At 38.3% G+C, this 24,116-nt stretch overlaps 1 protein-coding gene across 15 annotated transcripts in view; it reads right to left on the bottom strand.

Moving 5' to 3' along the window:
- The window catches only part of LOC104611010 (Translation elongation factor EF1A/initiation factor IF2gamma family protein), a 92,974-nt gene that overhangs the window by 12,819 nt on the left and 56,039 nt on the right, over positions 1 to 24,116 (bottom strand). For all 15 annotated transcript variants that reach the window (XM_088891253.1, XM_088891246.1, XM_088891251.1 and 12 more), the window contains 5 exons: positions 23,193 to 23,282; positions 22,775 to 23,085; positions 22,553 to 22,663; positions 15,370 to 15,857; positions 3,608 to 3,776 (listed from right to left, as the gene is read on the bottom strand). In XM_088891253.1, coding sequence (XP_088747379.1) covers positions 3,608 to 3,776; positions 15,370 to 15,857; positions 22,553 to 22,663; positions 22,775 to 23,085; positions 23,193 to 23,282 — 1,169 coding nt within the window. The remainder of the gene's footprint in view (positions 1 to 3,607; positions 3,777 to 15,369; positions 15,858 to 22,552; positions 22,664 to 22,774; positions 23,086 to 23,192; positions 23,283 to 24,116) is intronic.

Here is a 24,116-nt window from a genome sequence, read left to right on the forward strand (position 1 = left end):
GTGTTTATTAAACCCTAACAAATTAGAAAATAACAAAAAGAGATTAGTATATAAACACACAAAATGAATATTTTAGTTTAAAAATGTTTATTTTATAATTATAACCTCAAAAAATTAAGAACATAAAAGTTTGTTATAACACACTATAGAAAACTACTTGGCAATTAGGCGAGGCGAGACTCCAAGGGCACCTTGTCGCCTAGGCGCCCGCGTAGGCATCGCCTTGACAACTACGCCCATGGGTTACTTACGGATTTGAATTAGTTCTAAAGCAATACACACACACACACATGGATGAGCACTTTCATGTTTGAGTGTTCCCACGTGTAGACCATGAACTTAACCAACCCATTGTTTTAAGTTTTAACCAGCATGTATTACATGTTAGAACCATCTTATTGATCTTTTAATCAACATGCATAACACTGGATCTTTTCACCAACCCATGAACCATCATATTGATCTTTTAACCAGCAAGTATTACAAATTAGACTCCATGAATAATGAACTTATTGATGAGAACAACCATTCAATAATGTACTTAATAATATTTTACTTATTTTTTATTTGTACTCATTGATCTTTATCTAATTTACACATTATTGTTATTTATTTTTTATTTCTTTGACTATTTATATGACTAATTTTCTAAAAAAAGAATGACTAATTTTCTACTTTATTATTATTTAATTTTTATTATTTATTTGACTATTTTCTTCTATGACTGATTATTAATTCAATTTTCTGATTCTTTAGGAATAACTAATTGCCAATGATTGATTTTCTACATTATCTAAGTTGTACTTTATTGCTGTTCATTTTTTTACTTTACATTTTCTATAAATAATTTCTAATTTATTCTTTTTTATTATTTGATGACTGATTAGAATGCCTAATTTTATACTTCATTATTATTATTAAAGCTACTTTAACTTTTTGATCATTCTGTCTAATTTTCTAGAAAATCAATAGACCTTTCTTTGAAAAACTACTCTAGAAAACAAGTGGACATTAAACTGATTTTTACTTTTTTAGTGGTGATCTTGTTTTTGCTAGAGGTTAACTTTCTAGGGTTTCTTCTCACGCCAATCAGTTTGATCAAATGGAGATGATGTTCGCTATGGTTTCTAAGGTTTTATTATTTGTTTGTAGGATTTTGGTCTTTAATAGGGGATGTTCATTTGCTAGGGGTTCTTGCATGAGTGGAGATCATTTTTATCATTTTCTTAATTCCTCCTGACTATTGTTTGTTGCTTAGTGTAGGTGAAGGAGTGGTAGCGTGAGGAAATCTCTTCACTAGGTCATGGCTGGTAGTGTCAATGATAATTGCTTTGATTAATGTTACTCCCCCCTTCACAACCTAAGAGATCTACTATTCTATGGATTTCCTCTTGCATATTTATTTATTTTTTATTGGCAACACAGAATTTATTTCATTAATAAGATCAGGCATGAATACAACAAGAGGTTGTGAAAAAGGAAAAAACACAGCTGTAGAAAAAATGACCCAACCCAATTACCCAAGTCATACAATTGTGCCCAAAACACTTGACTTCCTTGTACCCCTTAACTGTGATTGCCATATGCTTTGATAACCATTAAAATTGCCTGAATCCATTCCTCAAGTGCCATGTCAACCCTTCCCCCTCCTTCATCCATTTACAACAGTTCTCGAATCACCCTCAATGATTGGTCTATCAATGCCCAGCTCTTTTACCTTCTAGACCCAATGTACTGCAGCTAATAGTTCTGCTCTTGCCACATCGCCATGTCCAGCAGGTCCAGAATATAAGGCTATGATGTTTCCTTCCTCATCCCTAATGCCCCCCCATACCTGAGGGGCCCAGATTACCCAGATAACTCCCATCAAAGTTCAAATTCTTCCAGCCACATAATAGAGGTGACGTCCTCTCAATGGATTCCTGTCTTCTAGATGAAGAGGCAGCAATAGCAGCCTAAGCCCTAAAGAAGTCTTCAACCTTAAAGTCTGAAAAAAGTTTCAAACTTTTTGCCCAGTGTGCCACTCGTAAGGTTATGATTTCTACCAAGGCTTCCTTGCTCCTTTCTCCGTCTTCAAATATTCATGAATTTCTTGCAAATTTATCCCTGAACATAGCTTCCCTAGATTAACCTTCAATTTTGAAAGATTTTTCAACTGAGCTAAGAAGCTCCTTTAGGTTCCTTAGGGAAGAAAGGCCATCATCACAAAATAGGATTACATCATACGCAAGCAGTAGATGGATTTTGGCATTTGTGTCTTTTCAAAATCATTCTCTGCACATGCTATTTTATTTATTTATTTATTTTTTACTTTTTTAAATATACAAATACCCCATGCATCGTATAGGCAATCTGCTAGTTATAAGTTATTTTGGATCAACGTAACAACTATAGTTCTTCTCTTCCTTTCTAATATCTTGTCAATTCCTTGGTGGACAGAAGGCTGTCTACTTGCTTCACCATCTCTACTATTCATCATTAATCACCCATATCTCCTTTCATTTCTCTACAATGCTCACTAAATCTGAAATCGGTAAGACCCCTACCTTGTCCTACATTAACATGTCCATGCCCATGAAGCAAAACCTATGTGCTTTGTTAGACCAAACTGCAGTCCTCCACAATGTCAGCCAGCAGAATGAACTCCTGATTGAACCATACGAAATTCATACCAATCAATCTTAACCAACCTTCCAGATCTAAAGCTATTATAGGCAACATTCAATCTATATGGGCAGAACAATCCATATGGATTTTGATCCATGGTCCATCCAGGTGACCCTGCAGGGTTGATGTTCTGGACCATTAAGTCAGTAAGCTATTTGTCAAGCATGATTACAAGGTCCAATTCCTCTCTCACAGACACAAACACACATGCACAGGAAATCTATATGGACAGAACAATCCAATTTGTATGGATTTTGATCCATGGTCTATCCAGGTGATCCTGCAGATTTGATGTTTTGGACCATTAGGTCAGTAAGCTTTTTTTAATCAGAAATGGTAACTTTCATTAAAGAAAATTTAAAACTGAGATATAGGAGTCAACCCTTATTAGAAGAGGTTAATCTAATAAACATCAACCATTACAGCACTGCCCAGTAAAGTCCCTCCCTTAGAGTCCCTTGTTTAGTTAAGGCATCAGCAAAACCATTTGCTGATCTCCTTACCCACTCGAAACAAACACCCACCTCCCTTGTTATGCTAAGTATTTCCCTTATCAGCTGTCCATATTGCCAAATTCCCAGCTGTCCTGATTGCATCCACCCAATTACCAATTTGGAGTACCCCTCTATCTCAAAGTCAGTAAGCTATTTGTCAAGTACAGTTACAAGGTGCAATTCCTCTCTTACAGACACAAACACAATATCATACTAATAAGTAACAATTGAAAACCATGATTGCTCCAATTAAACAAGAAATATGCACAATCATGATTACTCTGAACAACACCCTAATCATTTATGATGCTATTAAAGGTTCAGCAAACAATTAAGTTTTGAGAAAAGCACCATAATTGAAATGACTTTAAGACTTGCCTCAATTTGTTAACTAACATATGCCAATGATATGCTTACTCAACAAAACAATTATGGAGGTTGTGTACCTTTGAACCACTTCGAATAGCTCCAGACTCCAATTTACCACTGGCTGCTACCTGTCCTTGCAAGTGTGATCTTATGACATCACATATAGGCATACGTAGTGGCTTCACAGTATCCCTAATGGGAGGGTGGAGAGAATCTATTGCATCCAACAGATGTGATCCCTGATACCTGCATGAAAACACAATTCATAAATTTTTAAAATCTAAAAATTATTCAAATAGTAATAGAAATGGAATTATGGGCTTTTTTTCTTATGCTCCTTATTTATTTTATGGACTTGTTATTGGGCCATGGGTATATTTTAGTTTTCTTATAGACCTTTTGTTACTGCCACCTTATTAGGGGCAGTTTTGTAATTTTCCACATATTTGCATCAACTCTGTAAGAGAGTGTGGGTGGATGGTTATGACCAAGGATTAACGTATCAGTATCGGGTATTGTATCGGACCACTCAGATATGGATACAGATACGGATATGGATACACTTTGGAAACGCATGGATACGGACAAAAAAATATGGATACGCCAAAAAATGCATATGAATTCCACAAACATATTAATAACATTATTTTTAAGATCAAAATAGCCATAATTAATGTATAGATACATAGAAAATGTATATTCTAAAGGTATATGTGAAGAAATATACTGCAATTAATATAGTGGGATGCATAGAAATCATAAAATTTTATTGATATTGTATCAACCAAGAATCCTGGAACATATTATATATATATTGTTTAAAAATTAATACATGCACAAAGCTATTATTATGTTATTTTCTATTGAGTTTCAAGGAACAAAACATATGCAACTATTATATGTGAATTATTATGTCGATTATTTTCTATTTGACTATTTTTAATTTTTAATATTAACTGAAATCAACTAAAAATTAATTCTCAAATGTTTAGTTAACAATATTTTTATTTTTGTAAACAATAAACACGTTATTATAAAATGTAATCAAAATATAAATTAAAAATTTATAATAACATATAGTATTAACTTAAAACATATCAAATATATTAAATTTTCTAAGATACACATCATATGCAAATTCATAATTTTTAATTGCTAAAATAATTATTCCGTTATTAATATTTTTATTTTCATAAAATTTGAGATAAAAAAATCATTTTTTGATATAAATGTAGATTAATGGATTTGACAAATTCAATTATATTATATTCTCAAGGTTTTTGTAAATAATATTCTTAATTTTATAAATAATATATATACTTTTATTTAGTTCAAATTAAAATACTAATTAATAATTTATAAAATTTTAAGTTACATGTCATGTTCAAATTTATAAATATTAAGTACTAAAATAATTATTCTATTATTAATATCTTTTTCATATAAATTTCTTGAGATTAAACAAATTTTTTATATAAATGTGGACTTAAAAAATTATTTATTCTATTAGTTTATAAAATATTAGTTTTGAATATTATTTTTTTTATTTTAATGGAATTGTTAAACAAAAATGTAACTTTTTTGCATTATATGTGGGCACTAGAATAGAAAGAAATTATTTTATTTTATTAGATTTCATAAGATGAAAAGTGGCTTAATGGTTCAAGCGCGCGTTTAAGGCTTTGCCATTGGAAGGTTTGTGTTCGATTCACGCCAGGTGCAACTTTTTGGAAATAAACGCGCACGCGAGAAAACGCCGATCGGTCGTATCGATGCGTATTGCTTCGATACATCACGATACAGACCGATATGAAGGCGTATCACTCCGATACACGCGATTCAGGGGATACAGGTTTATTCGTAGTGTATCCCGTATCCCCTCTGGCCGATACCAATACGATACGCCCCGTATCGGACGTATCGTATCGATATTTAAATCCTTGGTTATGACCACCACGAATCACCATCTGATTTTCTCTTCACTCTTCTCTTCCTTCTGTCGCTCATTCTTTTCTCTTTGTTATTCTTTTCTTTTAACACCAGATTTTATTTATTTCTTTGATTAATTGCTCCTGAATTATTTGACAAGAATTAGTAACAATGAACATCATAAGCACATTAGGAAATTATCTTTTTACAGATAAGTAAGCTGGGATCACCCACAGTTGAAACAATGATATGCGGAGAAACACTAGTTTGAGCTAGAGGATCAATCACCACTTGGAAAGAGAAAGACAAATGAAGAAATGATAGAATAAATCATGTAACAAGTACACAAATCATAACCTCCTCATCCCATCAAGAACAGCTAACTGCCTAAAACAAATAATGCAGATTTTTCAAATGTCACATATAGGAACACCTTAAAAGGAAATTGTGATTTTATTAATCAAGAAATGAGAGCTAGTACAGGCATCCCAAGGAGAGGCACAAGGTGCAACCTCTCCTTAAAAGAAATTTACAGAAAAAAAAAACAGTAGTGAAAAGATTACAAAGCAGCTCAGTATAAGCTTTCCCTATTAACCCCTTGTTTGGCAAGACAATCGACCAACACATTCGCCGACCTTCCCACCCAGTGTAGGCTGATATTCATGTTTCTAGTTAGCCACTTAGCTTTCTTTAGAAGGTCCCTGTAGACAATTGTCATGTGTCTTGTTAACCACTGAACATTTTTTATGATATCCCTAAAACTCCAAATGACTGAATCTGGGTTCAACAACCAGTCCGCAATCCCTTAGCCCCCTTCAATTAGTAACTTCTCCAACTCAAGTTGGTTGGCCATCAGAATCCCTTTCTACTGCAGCCAATAACTCAGCCCTTGTAGAATCACCTATCCCAACTGGGCCTGAAAGCAAGGATATGATATTGCTTTCCTCATTCCCCTCCTTTTTTTTTATCAATAACAGATTCATTAAATTCATTGAAACACCATAAGAATAATTACAGCAAGGAAGACAAACACTCTTATCTTCCAAATACAACTTAAACCCTAAAAAAATAAAAGAAAAGGAAAAGAAAAGAAGAAACAGTTAATTTACAACTTGGCCCAAAACATTGCTTCCCTTTCTATCCCCTGTTTAGCTAATCCATCAGCTATAGAATTAGCTGATCTTTTAACCCAACTCATCCTGACTTCCATCTCCCGCACCAACCACTTGAATTTCCTCCTCTCATTGCTGTAGCTCCATAAGCCACAGTTGTCTTTAATCAGCCACCCTATCACCACCTCCGAGTCCCCTTCAATAATGAGTTTTTTTGACATTCATCTCCTTAGCTTTCTGGACTCCTTCCATAACTGCCAAGGTCTCAGCTCTAAGGGAGTTCCCCATTCCAATTGGGCCTGAGAATAGGGCAGAAATGATCCCATTCTCATCCCTAAAAACACTCCCAATCCCTGATTGTCCAGGATTCCCCCTACAACTCCCATCAAAGTTTACTTTTAGGAAACCAACAAGTGGGCGGGGGGAGAGGGGGGGTGGTCCAAGACACCCTTATTACTGGTTTGGTCTGTGTGCAGTTTGCAATCTCACTCCACTTCCTCAACATGTCATCCACTGTGTAGTCTGTGAATAGCTTTAAAAATTTCAGCCACTGTACAGCCCTTATATGGATCACAGCCCTCAATTCTTCAGCCCCTCTCTCATCTTCTGAGAAGATCCTAAAATTTCTTTCTTCCCATGCTGACCAGCATACTGCAGCCTTCAGTCCTCTCCACATGGTCCTTTCCCTTTTCATGCACCACCTGAAAAAAGGAGAAAAGAGACTCTGCAAGTCTGATGGAGGGTTCCACTTACGCCCAAAGAGAGAAAAAGCCCACTCCCAAATTGACTTTGCAAATTGGCAAGACACTAGTAAGTGAAAACCAGTCTCCCCATCCGATTTGCAAAGAACACACCAATGAGGTGACAAGCAAGTATTGGGTCTCTTCAGTTGAAAAACAGCCCACTTGATGTGTGGAACTGTTTGAGATTAGATGCAAACCAGAAAAGAGAACAAACAAGAGAAGTAGAGAAGAAAGAGCTGGCGGCAATGAGTGTTAGAGAGTAAGAGGTTCGAACATAACCTCTCTCTAACACTCTAAACATCTTATTAATAAGTTAATCTTTGACAAATTACAGAGAGGCCCTTGAGAGAGCAGGAAAATACAAAAAACAGAATAATACAGAGTATGGGCCCAGAATAAGGCCCACAACAGAGAGAAACATAACATAACATAACATAACATGAACTAACTGTCTATGGGCCATTCGGCCCATCTTCTCTACACTCCCCCTCAAGCTGAGCATAGATGTTAATCATGCCCAGCTTGCCAGTGTCATGTTGAAGCCTTGCCTTGGAAATGCCCTTGGTGAGAAAATCTGCCAGTTGTCCGTCAGAAGTAATGAATGGAAGACACACTTCACCGGAGGAGACTCTTTCACGAATAAAGTGTCTATCAACCTCAATATGTTTGGTTCTATCATGTTGTACCGGGTTGTGAGCAATGTTGATGGCAGCCTGATTATCACAGTACAACATCATGGGTTTGTCATGATCTACCCCAAGTTCTTCCATTAATGACCTTAACCACAACAATTCCGAGACTCCATGTGCCATGGCTCTATATTCTGCTTCGGCGGAGGATCGAGCCACAACTGTTTGTTTCTTACTCCTCCAAGAGACAACATTACCAGCCACCAGACTGCAATACCCTGAAGTAGATCTTCTATCATCAATATTTCCAGCCCAATCAGCATCCGTATAGGCTTCGAGTTTCAGATGACCATGTTTGGCAAATAGAATTCCTTTTCCTGGAGAGCCTTTCAGATAGCACAAAATCCGTTCTGCTGCTGCCATATGGGTATCTCTAGGAGCATGCATGAACTGGCTAATGCAACTGACAGCATACGCAATATCTGGCCGAGTCATGCACAGGTACAAAAGCTTCCCAAGAAGTCTCTGAAAGACCCCTTTGTCTTCCAACAAAGTTCCATCCGAAGCTGAAAGTTTGTGACTCATATCAAGAGGAGTTGCAGCTGGTCTTGCACCCAATTTTCCAGTTTCAGACAACAAATCAAGGACATATTTCCTCTGGGAAATAAGAATCCCATCCCTGGATCTGGCAACTTCTATGCCAAGGAAATATCTCAACTCCCCCAGATCCTTAATCTCAAATTCTGTACGGAGGAAAGACTTAAGGCCCAGAATGCCTGAGACATCATCACCAGTCACTATAATGTCATCAACATACACAATGAGATACACTGCTAGAGACCCACTTTTCTTCACAAAAAGAGTATGATCTGACTGTGTCTGAACATAGCCGAATTTAACAAGTGCAGCTCTAAATCTCTCAAACCAGGCTCTAGGAGATTGTTTGAGGCCATAAAGAGATTTCTTCAGTTTACATACCTTTCCTTGCATATCTTTCCCATACATTCCTGGAGGAAGACACATGTAGACCTCCTCATGTAAGTCACCATTCAGAAATGCATTCTTTACATCTAACTGATAGAGAGGCCAATCAAAGTGAGCTGCCAGAGATAAAAGAACCCTTACAGATGTCATCTTAGCAACAGGGGCAAAAGTCTCCAGATAGTCAATCCCATATGTCTGTGTGTAGCCCTTTGCAACAAGTCTGGCCTTGTACCTCTCAATAGTCCCATCTGCCCTGTATTTAATGGTAAAAACCCACTTGCATCCAACTGGATCCTTCCCTTCAGGCAAATCCACCACCTCCCAAGTACCATTTTCATGTAGAGCATCCATTTCAGCCTGCATGGCATCTCTCCATGCTGGAATCCCAAGAGCTTCTGATACAGACCTAGGAATGTGGTTAGAAGCAACTGAAGAGAGGTAGGCACAATATGAAGGGGAAAGTAGGTCATAAGAAAGGTGTTTGGAAATGCAGTGTGCAGTACACTTCCGCTTTCCTTTCCTAACAGCAATGGGGACATCAAGATCTGGGAAGGGGGATTCCAAGGGAGCTGAAGCAGTACCTGGTATCTCATCTGTGATTGGGAGGGTATGAGCCTCATCTGTTGTAAGGGAAACCACTTGCTCATTCCTGGATCTCTGCCTCTGATACACTTTGGGATTATGGGTAGGACGAGGAGGTAAAGAAATAGGAGCACTAGGACAAGAGGAATGGAGTGGCTAATCCTCCGTCGATTCATTTTGTGAGGATACAGATTTGTCAGGAGACTGAACTGGGACAGGAAGGGGAAGAGCAAAAACTTGTGACAGACTCTCCCCCTGTTGACAATGTCCTTCCTGAGGGGAACCATAAAAAGGAGAAGGTTCATCAAAGGTAACATCCATAGAGACATGTCTGGTGCCAGTCTTTGGATCAAAACAACAATAACCCTTTTGTGTGGGGGAGTAACCGAGGAAGATGCATTTGTGGGCTTTTGGTTCAAACTTGTGTCTCTGCACACTTGGAATGTGAACATAACAGGTACAACCAAACACACGAAGAGGAATTGGGAAGAGATCCTTATCTGGATGAAGAAGACTGAAGGGGGATTTAAACCCTAAAACCCTGGATGGCATACGGTTTATGAGATAGGTAGCAGTAAGTACAGCATCACCCCAAAATCTTGTGGGAACATGTGAGGCAAATAAAAGGCTCCTTGCAACTTCAACAATATGTCTATTTTTTCTCTCAGCAACTCCATTTTGTTCAGGGGTTCTAACACAGGAGCTTTGGTGAATAACCCCCATGTCAGAGAGATACAAGGATAGGCTCTTCTCAAAATACTCTTTTGCATTGTCAGATCTGAAAACCTTGATTCTGGTACCAAATTGAGTCAAAATAAGCTCATGAAATTGCCTCACAAGTCTCGGGACTTCATCTCGGGATTTCATTAAGTATATCCAAGTGAATCTAGAAAAATCATCAATAAACAGGATAAAGTATTTGTAGCCCCCCATAGAGGATAAGTGGTAAGGCCCCCACACATCAGAGTGTACAATATGAAAAAGAAAAGAGGATCTTTTATTGCTCACAGGGTAATTTTTTCTACAATGCTTTGACAACTGACATGACTCACAACTGAGACTGGACACACTGACTCCCTTAAACAGTTTAGGAAGCAAATGACTTAAAGCAGAAAAAGGTAAATGACCCAACCGACAATGACTCAACATAATTTGACTGACAGACTCTGAAGAAGTAGAACCGAAAGCAGCATTCTTGGGATGATCAAAGCATTGGCCAGGGGTGTCGAGCAAGTATATTCCATTCGCTTCATGGCCACTCCCAATCACCTTCTGAGACTTCAGGTCCTGAAACACACAGTGAGAAGGGAAAAAGGTTACACAACAATTCAATGACTTGGTCAAGCTACTTACAGATAACAAGTTGGTATTTAACTTTGGTACATGAAGAGTGGAAGATAAAAGTAAAGAGTCTGTAGGCTTGACAGTTCCCTTGCCAGAAATGGGGGCAAGAGAACCATCAGCTAAGGTGATTTTGTCACGACCAGGAAGCAAATCATATGACACAAACAAAGTGGAAAGGTTGGTCATGTGATCAGAAGCACCTGAGTCAATGATCCAAGGGGTCTTGGGATTACCTGAGGTAGATGCATGGTTAGCAGAAGCCCTTATACCTGAGTGAGCAAATGCAGTGGTGGCTGGACTTCCAGAAGGGTTGGATGATGAAGTTACACCTTCAAGCTGGCTGATCATCCTTCCAAACTTCTCATAATCAGCTTTCATGGCTGCCAATTGTGCACTTGCAGACTCAAACTCTGTATCTGTACTTGTGGCTGTATGTGCACTTCCTGTCTTTCTACTGTCATTCTTCTTCTGGAATCGGATAGGGACAAGACTGGGATGCAATTTCCAGCACTTGTCCTTAGTGTGTTTCGGCTTCTTGCAATATTCACACACTACCTCCTTCTTTCCTGTGCCACTGGGGGCTCCTGTAACCCCTTTGGGTTTGATTCCCATATTTGCAAAATGATCATTGATACTGACCCCTTGAACCTGCACTTGCCTCCTGCTTTCTTCACTGCTGACCAAGGCATATGCTTGAGACAATGAAACATCTTCCTTGGACAAGATGTTTTGCTTTGTAATGTCATATTCAGAATTCAGTCCTGTCAAGAACTCAAAGACCCTATTCCTTTCAACCAATTTCCTATATGTTTCAGCATCCTTAAGGGTATCCCATGTCACGGCCTCTATCAAATCAATCTCTTGCCATATAGATTTTAGGGCTGAGAAGTATGCTGCAAGTGACTTCTCCCCCTGTCTTAGATTCTTCACATCACTTCTTAGTTTGTAAGCTCTGGCAACATTCAACTTCTGGGAGTAAGTTTCTGCAACACTATCCCAGATTTCTTTAGCCGAGTTCATCCACAGGTAATGTTGGCTAATCTGTGGCTGCATTGAGTTCACAAGCCACCCAATCACTGTGTAATTCTCCTGCACCCATTTCTCATAAGAGGGATCCTCCTCTGGGGGAGCTTTCTTGCTCCCAGAGATAAACCCCCACTTTCCTCTACTGCAAATATGAATTTTTACGGATTGTGACCAGGCCAAATAATTGGTTCCATCCAGTTTAACTGTAGTTACAGCCAACAAGGAATCAGTTGTAGTTCCCAAATTATGTCCATATTCAGCAGTGCTCTTGTTCTCAATTTCTGAGAAGTCCATTATGTAACAACTTCAATTAGGGTTTCGGCAGGCCCTTAAAAGTGATCTGATTTCAAGGAACTCAGATTGAGTTGAACAATAGCAAACACAACAACACACAAAACTCAGTTCAGAACTGACAGCCGTGAGAACCAAGTTCGGTGGCAGCACTTTCAAAGAGGAGAAACCTTGATTCAGCCTTCAAGAAAAAGTAGTAGGCCTCCAAGCAATATGTATTCTTGGTTCCCAACAATAATTTCCCAAGGAGAACAAAGAAAAACAGTCCACAGTAGCTAAGAGGACTTTTTACAAACACTATGTATGCAACAGTCAACACTTCACTGTTAACAAGCAGAAATCACTTCAAGAACACTTTGTCTAAGTCCAAGAAGCAGCTGAACTAAAGTAGAGGCTTGTACCACTTAATTTAGATCAGTTTTTTGCAGTTTGGAAGCCCAATAACAGCCGAACCACACTTCCAGAATAACCCAGAAATCAGTCCAGCAACAGTGGGCCGAATGGAGGTGTGCTTTGAATGCTTTAACAGTCCTCCCAAATAACAAAAATAACTCAGCAAAGAACTGAGAAAACAACTTACAGTATCTCTGGTTTGAACTTCAAACCAGGCCGAACACTTTTTCTGAGCTAGCTTCGAAATCTAGTTTCGGAATCCCTTTTCTCTGATTTCAAATCAGGCTGAAAAACTTGCTCTCTGATTCCTCCTGGTCACCGAACCCTTCTCCAAGTGTATAGAAACTTGGGCACCCTCCAATGACCTCCAAGAACCAGGCGGATGACTGTAAACTTCAGCCCTAGAACCTCCTCATGTAGTTGGCTGAACTAGAACCACATGAGGGACACGCCAAGCAATGGCCCGCTCTGATACCAAGTTGAAAAACAGCCCACTTGATGTGTGGAACTGTTTGAGATTAGATGCAAACCAGAAAAGAGAACTAACAAGAGAAGTAGAGAAGAAAGAGCTGGCGGCAATGAGTGTTAGAGAGTAAGAGGTTCGAACATAACCTCTCTCTAACACTCTAAACATCTTATTAATAAGTTAATCTTTGACAAATTACAGAGAGGCCCTTGAGAGAGCAGGAAAATACAAAAAACAGAATAATACAGAGTATGGGCCCAGAATAAGGCCCACAACAGAGAGAAACATAACATAACATAACATAACATGAACTAACTGTCTATGGGCCATTCGGCCCATCTTCTCTACATCTTCTTTTGGAGCAAATCACTAGTGTTGAATCTTTCTAGATAGGCTTCCCAACAAAAACTACCAACCCTAGGAAGAATTGGTCTGCACCAAACCTCATTAACCGGGAAAGGGGAGGTTGCAGGACTGGTGGACTAGCATAGGACTTTGAATAAGGAAGCACAAGAAAAAGAGCTTGTGGGGGTAGGGGTCCAAATTCTAGAGTCCACCTTAGAGGGGTCTAAGAAAACATTATCAAGAAGTTCAAGGAGGCTGAAAAGACTATTGAGGTCTAAATCCCTCACAACCCTCCTCAGACCCGGGTTCCACCCAAACCCAGAACTGGAAGAGGAAGGGGTGATGAAAAAAAAAATTGGCTCATTTTTAAAATCAGAGAGAGCATACAAAGAAGGAAACTGGTCCTTAAGAGGAACATTCCCCACCCAAGTTTGTTCCCAGAATTTTATGGAATTACCTGAATTCAAATCATACCTGACAAGAGGGGAGAAAACTGGAAGCAGATCATGAATGACTTTCCAAGGTGAAGTGCTTGTGGTCCTTGTTCTGATTCCAGCATCCCATCCATTTTGCTCCATCCCATGTATGCTTGCCACTATTCTAGGCAATAGCTTCTCCTGCTCCATAGGAAACCTCCACAACCACTTCCCCAAAAGGGTCGAATTCCTTTTCCCAATGTTCCCAAGCCCCAAACCACCATAAATTTTACTCCTGGTCACCACCTTCCAGCTAACTCTATGGTTCCTCTTCTCCTCTCCCGGCTATCAAAGGAAATCTCTCATCATCCTCTCCAACCTACTAGAAACCTTCACTGGAATTTTGAACATTGAAAGGCAAGACCCCTCCTATGACTAACAGTCCTGGATTGCCCTGACTGTTCCAAAAAAAAATCAGTTTAGTAAACCTTTCCAGAGGAGGTGTTCAAACTGCTACAGTTCTGTTTTTCTTAAAAGAAGCATTAGCTACTACAGCCCATCTCCTATCCCTAGGCTTACCCCCCCCCCCCACCCCACCCACAAAAAAAAAAGAAAAAGGAAGGCCTAAGTATTTAACTGGCCACTCTCAAATTTCACAACCTAGGATAGCCATGCACTCCTTAACTCCATTCCTTTCCATTTTGGTCTCCACCAACACCAAACTACATTTGGCTAAATTGACGTTCAGCCCCAACAATATAAATACCACAAGTAATTCTTGGTTAAACGTTCAGGAAACAACCTTTTTTAATCAACCCCTGTAACAGAGCTTGAGGGTTTTCACAATCAATAATAAATTAATCATCACTTGCAAATATGAAAAGTATAACAACTTTTTATAATGGCCTTACTGCAAGTCTGAAACAGAAGTAGAAGAATCTGCTATAACCAAAAACTAGAATTCTAAAATGTTGTTAAGGTTCTTAAGGATGGCAATTTAAATCTGAAACCCAAAAATTCATAAGAGCAAAATCAGCTACATTTCAAGACAAATAACCAAAACAAATCAGCAGTTAAACAAAGATGAATTTATCTCAGATCCTGAGTTTGCTACCATGAGTTTATCTCAGATCCTGAGTTTATCTCAGATCCTGTACAAGGGTACCATATCATGCCAGAAACATTAATTTTTAATGTAAAATTCATATCCAATACCATAAGATGTGATTCAGACCAATACAAAATAGTAAAATAATTCAGATTATAGCAAAAGAAGGCAAAAGTAGAGAAGAAGAAGACAGCAAGAAGAAGGGAGAAATAGTAAAATAATTCAGATTAAGTGGGCATGCACCTCATTAGCATACTTAGAAAACATAAACAAGAATTAAAGGCCCATTAAGAACAAATAACAAGAAAGAACTAATCAATAAGAGAATAATGGGATAGGGCCCATTTGGCCCAGTCTCTCTACACCATATCAAGCCATATCCAGGTATTATAGGTTTGCTAACACTCTGAGAATAAAGTGCAAGTTTTGACAAATGTAATAAGTACCAGAAGAAATAGTTAAGAGACTTACCAAGAGGATAACCGGATATCAGATGCTGCTTTCACCAAATTCTGATTTTCCATTGCACTCAAGGGGATCCACGACACAAAAGAATCCTTGAAACCACAGGATCGAAGAAATGTTCCAAGCTGCATTTTTATTGTGTCAAACCGTTCCTTGGAGTAGCTCACAGCATCCATTTTATTAATACCAACTATAATTTCGTCAACACCAAAGCTTCTAATAAGTTGTGCATGTTCCCTTGTTTGTCCACCATTACTGTCCATTCCTGTTTCAAATGATCCAACTGAGGCATCTATCACAAGAATTGCAGCATCAGCTTGTGTAGCACCAGAAATCATGTTTGGGACAAAATCTTTATGTCCTGGGGAGTCAAGCACAACAACATGGTATTTCTTGGAGTCAAAATAGGCAACAGCAACTGTCATGGTGATGCCCCTCTCCCTTTCTTCAGCACTTTCATCCAATGCCCAAGCATAAGCAAATGACCCCTTCCCCTGCATTGAAGGGCCATGGGCATTCTCAGGCTTTTGATTGCCTATAGTAATTTCTAGATTAACTTCACAGTTCATGATACACTATAGATTCTTTGCCATGAAATTATGATTTGTGGAAATACCTAATAACTTCACCCAGCATAAAGAATTGTCTAAGGTTGCAGTTAATAGAGGTATCCTTGGTTGGTAGATTTGTTGATACTGATCTCAAGGAGAAGAACATAGGACCCATAGTTGTCAAGGTGTCGCCTAGGCGTGTAGGCACTTTTTGGGGCTTGCCTCACCCAAGTATATGCACTGAATCATTATTTTTATTTGTTTCATAAGATAATAAATATTTTTATTAGTTTCTTATTTTGTTAGAGTTTCTGATAGAAAGATATTCGAAGACAGAAACAAGTTCGAGAGAAATCCTCGTCAGGGTTCCAAGTTACATGTTCTACATCTTTGAAGAAGCAAGGGAAATCAACCAATCGCAGAATGGTAGAAGGTATGCTCTGCCCCTTCTTTTTCTTTTTTGGAACAAACAAAAACAGGGGCTCTGCCCCTTCTTCTTTTTCTTTTTCTGGAATAAAAACAGGGCTCCACCCCTCCTCCTAACTCTTCTGCTTCTTAATGGAACAAATAATAGGGGCGGACTAGAACAAAAAACACTTGTTTTTCCTTTTTTCGGAACAAAAAACAGGGGCTCCACCACTTCTTCTTTTGAACTAAAACAGGGGCTCCGCCACTTCTTCTTTTGAACTAAAACAGGGGCTCCGCCCCTTCTCCATCATTTTTGAGATTTTCCTTTCATGTTTTCTCTTTTCTAAGACAAGAATAGGGGCTATGACCTTCTTTTACTTTTATTTCAATGGCAAAAATAGGGGCTCATCCCCTTTTTGTTCTATATTTTTAGACATTAAGCAGCGCCTAGGTGGCTAGGTGACAAAGTTCTCCCCTACCGCCTAGGTTCGCCTTGGCACCTTGAAAACTATGCATAGGACAAGGGGTAGGAGTTAGAAAAACTAAAAGGTGGACTGTTTCTATTCATTTTGAATGACAGACCAGACAGGCAAGAGGACCAGAATTATGTATCAGCCATAGGTACCCACTGGAAGGTTCTTTGGAGAAGACAAAGGACAAGAGTTTGCTATGGATTGATGTGTACGACATATGATTAATGTGCAGTGTATGCAGGCATTTAAGAAATCAGGAATATTGTGGGTCGGTTTCAGAAGATTGATGGTAGGAATAAAAATTGGGGAGTAATTGCAAATGGTGAAGATGTTGTTTGAGGTGGATGCTGTTTAATCAATACCAATACTGCTGAATATATGGTTTGCAGGAGAAGAATATTAAGTTAGACTGATAGTTGAAGGAGAAGACCTATCATTCAAAAACTCACAGTTGCTTGTCTATGGGGGCACTCACTGGGAGACATTTGAGGACAAATTTCATCACTTTAAGTGGTAGGAACAATAACCATCAAGAGGAAGAAGCTGATAAGGTGAAGGAGGTTAATGGTAATCTAGTAAATTAAAAAGGAGAACAAAAGCAACATGTTTTTTTAACAGACACATAGCATTTAACAAAGGCAAGAAGTGGAGTCATGAATTTAAAATTTTTTCTCCTAAGGTGAACAACCAATGATATCATATTGAAGAGCATTATAAAGACGAGGTTGACAGTTGCTGATCAAAAAAATAAAGATGAGGTCGACCATTGACAGTTAGCAAACATGGTATTAAGGGTTAGACATAAAAGGCCATTGTCCAATGTTTGTCCAAGCTATCTTGGGAGAGGTGGCCTCAATAAGGGAGGTAACTTATACCAGAAAAAAGGTCAAAGAAATAAAAAGATTTTAGTTTGAGTGATAGAGGAAAACAGTTAGAGCTAGAAGCCTAGAAGAAAGACCTTACAGAGAAGAAAAAAGTAGGCAATCGTACTTGAAAAAGAGGATGCTACTGAAATGTTGAGTGGTGGTGTTTTTTTTTTTTTATCAATAACTGTGAATTGTATTAATTAGTATTAAGAAGAACTACAAAGCAAGGGGGCTAAACAATCTTAGCTCCCTATAACACTCAATGAGCACCAAATACAATTACAATAAAGCCCAAAATAAAGAGTTTCTGTTAACCCCTTGCCTAGCTAAACCATCTCCCCCTATTCCATATGGTCCTGGATTACCCATACTGCTGCCATCAAAATTCAGTTTAATAAAGCCGTTAGGTGGAGGACTCCAGCAAGAATTTGATGCCTTCTTAGCTGAAGCTAATTCTGCAATTTCCTTCCAGTTTTTTACCATCTCATCTACTGAGAAATCTGCAAACAATGCCAAAGTTTTCAGCCAATGTATCACCCTAATATGGATTACCTCCAAAATTACTTCCAAGCTTCTCTCCTTTTCTTATAATATCTGTGAGTTCCTCTCCTCCCAAACAGTCCAACACACTGCAGCCCTAATACATCTCCACATGATCTTGGCCTTTTTTGTTGGCCCACTCGGCATGTAACTGAATAAACTTTGCACATTCAAAGGGGGGATCCACCTGCACCCAAACAAAGAAGTACACCACTCCCAAATGCCTTTAGTAAACCGACAGGAAATCAGTAAATGGTATTCAGACTCACCATCAGCTTTACAAAGAGCACATCAGTGAGAACACAAACAACTGCTGGGTCTTTTTCTTTGAAGTAAATCACTTGTATTAACTCTTTCTAGAAAGGCTTCCCAACAGAAACTCCCAACCTTAGGGGTATAGGAAGACACCACACCTCTTTGACAGGGAATGACAGACCCAAAGAAGGAGGTTGTGTTAGAAATTTAAAGAAAGAAGCACATGTGAAAGAACCAGAGGGGGTAAGAGACCAAATTCTACTGTCTGCTTTGTTGGCTCTAAAAAGACCCCTTCAAGAATGGATAACAAGGATAAGATACAATCAAACTCTGTGTCCCTGATTTCCCTTCTAAAGCCCAAGTTCCAACTGAACCCAGAAGTTGAGTTAGAAGGAACAAGGAAGGAGGAAACTAGTTCATTTTTAAAAGTGGAAAGAGTGAAAGACTCGGGAATTGATCTTTTAAGGGAGAATCCTCAATCCAGATATGTTCCCAAAAATTGATGAGATTACCTGAGTGCAAGTCATACCTGATCCATGGAGAGAACAATGGCAAAATAGCTTGAATAGCTTTCCATGGTGCTGCTCTTGTAGTCCTTGCCAGAATCCCATAATTCCATCCATTGCCTACTACCCCATGAATACTGCCCACTATCTTCACCCACAGCTTATCCTTCTCCAAAGAAAATCTCCACAGCCATTTTCCTAGTAGTGCCAAATTCCTACTCCTTATATTCCCAATACCCAAACCTCCCTCCCTCTTTCTCCTACAAACCATCTCCCACCTAACCCTATGGTCCTTCTTCTCCTCCCCCAGCCCCCAAAGAAAATCTTTCATTTGTTTTTCTAACCTGCTAGCCAACATTTGTTTTTCTTCTTCCAAGTTGCAAGTCTCTTTTCAAACCTCTCCACAACCGGAACCCAACACTCATCTTTCTGAGGGTTGTCTCCTAATGGCAAACCAAGGTCATTTAAAGGCCAATTAGAAACTGCACACTCTAGAATGTCTGCACACTCCGATGTCTCCCCATCCCTCATATTGACCCCCACTAGACAGCTCTTCTCAAAATTCACCTTAAGGTTTGACATTTGCTCAAAGAGTTGTATAGTGAGCTTCAGGTTTCTTATCCTATTAAGGTCCCCTCCTTCACAAAAGAGTATTGTGTCATCTGCAAATTGCAAATGTGTGAGTGGCACACTCTCCCTTTCAACTCTCCATCCTCTTATTAAGTCCCTGGAGTTTGCTCTAGAAATTAATTTCCCCAAAACTTCTGCAACCATCATGAATAAGAAAGGGGAAAGAGGATCTCCTTGTCTTATTCCTCTCAAAGCTGGAAAGAAATTTACCACTATCCCATTTATCAATATGGAATAATGGCATTTCCTAATACATCCCATCACCCACTTACACCACCTTTCTTTGAACCCAAAATTGACCAATCACATCCAATAGGAAAGACCAATCCACCATGTCATAAGCCTTTTCCAAATCCAATTTGCATACCACCCCTTTTTTCTTGGATCTCTTAAACTCCTCCAAACTCTCATTTGCTATAAGTCTTTTGATTTGTTATCTGCCTCCCTTTCACAAAAGTTCCTTGGTTGTCTGCTATAATTGCTGGGAGCACTTTTCTACAACACCTTAGTGATGATCTTATAGAGGCTATTAACTAGGCTGATTGGCCTATAATCCCTCGGGTGATTTGCATTCCATTTCTTGGGAACCAAGGCAATGAATGTGGAATTAAGCCCCGGGTTTATCACTCCTCTAGAATAAAATTCATCAAACACTAGCCTTAGGTCCTCTTTTAATATCTCGCAACAATCCTGATAAAAAGCCATTAAAGCCATTAGGGCCTGGTGCCTTTGATCTATCCATAGAAAACACTGCTTTCTTTATCTCTTCCAATTCAAATTTCCTTTCCAGCCTCCCTATCCTCCAGTTTCAGTGTAGGCCATTCCAATCCTTCAAGCCATACCCTATTGTTTAGGGGTCTTCTAAAAATAGACCTAAAATGATTTGCAAAGGCCCCTGCAATTTCTCTTTGATTGGAAATTATTGCCCCTTCAATCTCCAAACTTGAGATATAATTCCTTCTCCTTCTTCCATTTGCCACTGCATGAAAAAACATGGTATTCTATCCCCCTCTTTCAACCACTTACACCTTGACTTTTGTCTCCAACTTATTTCCTCCTACAGAAGTCAGTCCTCTAAATCATGTGGATTGTGATAAGTGGTCGAAGAAGTATGACATAGTAGGACAAAACTTAGCATTCAAGGCATTATAAAGGAGGTGGTTCATGACAGAAAGACTTCTTCCTATGTAGTTGATGCACAAGGAAGAAAGTTAACTTCAATAGATTCAATAGAGTGCTCTATTTGACTGTAATGAGGTTCAAACTCAGAAGAAAGGGGTAGATACAGGTAGTGATAGATATGTTGCGCAAAATATCAATATTTACCACAACAAAGGCATCTCTAAAAATTAAATCACACCTTTAGAAGAGCAAAGTAGGTTTCAAGGAGGAATATTAAAAAGGTAAGTTTTGTAAGAAATCAAAAAATAAAATAAAATAAAAAGGTAAGTTCTGTAGGAGGGGGAAAATGGTTATGGGAATAACAAGGATCTACTCACCACATTCATAGTTGATTCACTGGGGTTGTCACCTTCTACCCATAAGTATCCACCATTTTCTTTGTCTGTTAAGCCTCACAGCTATGGTACTTCCTAAAGAAAACTACAACTGCAGTTTATCTTACTCACAGGACTACTGAGAGAACAAAGTGTCTCAGTAAAAGTGTTTTTGGAACATGGCCATTTGAAGACTTTGAAAGGGGTTTAATAGAGGATTCAGGAACATTATTCAGGATGGAAGCAGAGCAAGAGTACGATGAGGATTTCATCTCAACTGATGAAGCTTTCAAGGTTAAACAGGTTTAAAGAAGGTGATCAAAGAAAGAGATGTTAGGTTGGAAATAAGTTGGTTTTGTTCTATTTAGGTGGTGAGGAAGCTTTCAGAGAAGTGTTTTTGGAATTAAATCAGTGATTTAAAAGGCGTGCCTAGGCGCACGCCTAATGCGCCTTCTTAAAATTCTGCGCTTTTTGCTTTTATTTTAGCCTAATGGCTGGGCCGGGGGCTCCACCCCCGGACCCCCCAACCATGCCCCTCAAGGCAAGCCCAATCAAATCCATGTTAGTCTTATATTCTTATTCCTCACATAAAAAATAATGATTTTATAACTTTAATTGCCTTCTAAGAAGATATTTTATTGGAATGAATGAATGAACAACATTTTCAAGAAGATATCTTGAAAATGCTTTATATGTTTGCTTTTATTTTTAAATTTTCATTTGAATACGCTTTACATGTTGTGTTTATTTATTTTAATTTTAGATTTTTTAAAACATTTATTTTAAAACTTAAGTTTATATTTTTATAAACATTATGTTTAATATTTTTTGATTTTTTTAAAATTTTTTACATTTTTTTGAATTTTCTGACATTTTTTTTATTTTTTAGCATTTTTTGTATTTTTGCGCCTTGCTTCAAAAAGGCACGTGCCCAGCCTTGCGCCTTGCTCCTCAAGTGCAAATTGGCCCTCGTGCTTTTAAAACACTGGAATTAAAGGGGAGAGAGAGAGAGAACTAACAATTCTAAAATGTCACATACAGATTTTAACAATTATCTTGGAGAGATCATTATTTTGGAATTTACTAAGTACACAGAAACCTCTACTTTTTCTCTTTGAGGGGTCTGAGGAAATTTGAGTGAGAAAATGGTGGTTTGGCAAGTAAGAGTTGAATTCAGAGAAGTGGAGTGTTGAGGAAGGTCACATTTATCGTTCCACAATTTTTCAAGGCTGTTAGGCTTGTGAGTTATAGGAACTGTGGGTTGTTAGGAAAAATCGTTCCACAATTTTTCAACTCTTTTCAGGAGTAGGCTGTTAGGAACTGTGGGTTTAGATGAATGATATCTTGTTTATCTTTTCTCTTTCTTGATGATATCTTATCACTTAAGCCTGCACTTTCTTCTATTTTTTTAATGAAAATTTTCTTTACCATCAAAAAAAGTCTAAGCCAAGAGAGTTAGTGAACCTTTAGCTTTGCCTCTTTCTCAAATTTATGCATTTCTTTCTGGGATATCCGTCCCAAAAGGTGAAGCAGCCTCCCTGATAGTGTTGATTTTCCAGAATCAACATGGCCAACCTATTACAACATTGTGAAAGGATTAGAAATAATATTTATGCTGAAGATTCCAAAAAGAGAAAATTGTGCAAATGCAACAATAACTCAGATGTCCAGGTCTTCAAATCTTACAATAGCAAGATTTAGCTGAGTCAGTATTCCTTCATTTTGTTCAGGAAGCATCCATTTCTCTGGCTTATATTCAGCATGTGAAGTAGCTCTTTTACTATTTACAGTTTTCGAGGATCCAGACTTCTCACTCAAAGTTACATCGGTGAAACTACTAGCTAGGCTTTGTGGCTTCTCCTCATTGACAGAAGAACAAATGCTTTCATCAGCATGAAATTGACTGCCTTTTGGTAATGAAACAGATGAGCCCTCTATACTTTTAACATTTGGCATCTTATATGTCCCAACATTTTCATTTGTAGTTGACAGAAGCCCTGAAGATGTCAAATCCACAAAGTTGGCTAGCATAAAGTAACAGCTGTAATAGAAGAAACTAGTAACTTCAAAAGTGAACCACAAGTTAGAAGTAACAACTCTCTACCTTTTGGCAATGAAACCAGTGAGCACTCTGACTTTTTAGCATGTGGCAGTTTAACTGTTCCAACCTTCTCATTTGCATTTGATGGAACTCCTGGAGATATAAAATCTTAAAGTTGGCTACATATAGAAATTAACTGTAACCAAAGAAAGTCAAAACTTAAAACTAAACTATGCAAATCAAGAAATACAAGGAAAACTAACCCATTTTTTTATTAATGATCAATAACCAATCTTGTTCATTGTTTGTGGATAATGTAAACAATCATCGCCACAAAAAAGAAGCAAAACATCAAATACTAAGTAATACACATGTGAAAAACAACCTCAAAACTTATGAAAAAACAAAGATGATTAGAAGGAAAGAGTAAGGCCCTATTTGCCAGTACTTCATACTTTATACCTTTAAAAGTACTTTTTATTTTTTTTTTTTTGAGAAGGTAAGGTAAAAAGTTTATTAAAGAAGGATGAAAAAGATACAACAATTTCCGGGCATCTCACACCCAGAAAGAAGACATGTTACAGACTCCAAACAGACTGAGTATAAAGCAAATGGAAAAGATTCTGAGACTTAAACTCAGAGCTAACTGACAGCCAAGAAGCAAGTTTAGACACTGCAGCCTGAATTAATTCCTCCGGGCCTCTCACTTTGTTGCAGAAAATTCGGTTGTTTCTTTCAGTCCATAAAGTTACTAAGACAGCCACAGGGGTGGTTCTCCAGATCAGATTACCCTTTTTCTTCAGGCCTGGCAAATTCCAGCAGCATAAGAGATCCTTAATTGAACCAGGCATAACCCAGCAGACCCCAGCTGCTTTAAGAAAGTGCTCCCAAACTCTTACAGAGATCGAACAGTGGATGCCAAGATGATCAACTGTCTCTGGCAAAAGCCCACATAAGCCACAGCTAAGGTCTGAAAGCTGAACCCCT

This window comes from Nelumbo nucifera, chromosome 7, assembly GCF_055504915.1.
Source record: "Nelumbo nucifera cultivar China Antique chromosome 7, China Antique-T2T, whole genome shotgun sequence".
Taxonomy (NCBI): Eukaryota; Viridiplantae; Streptophyta; class Magnoliopsida; order Proteales; family Nelumbonaceae; genus Nelumbo; species Nelumbo nucifera.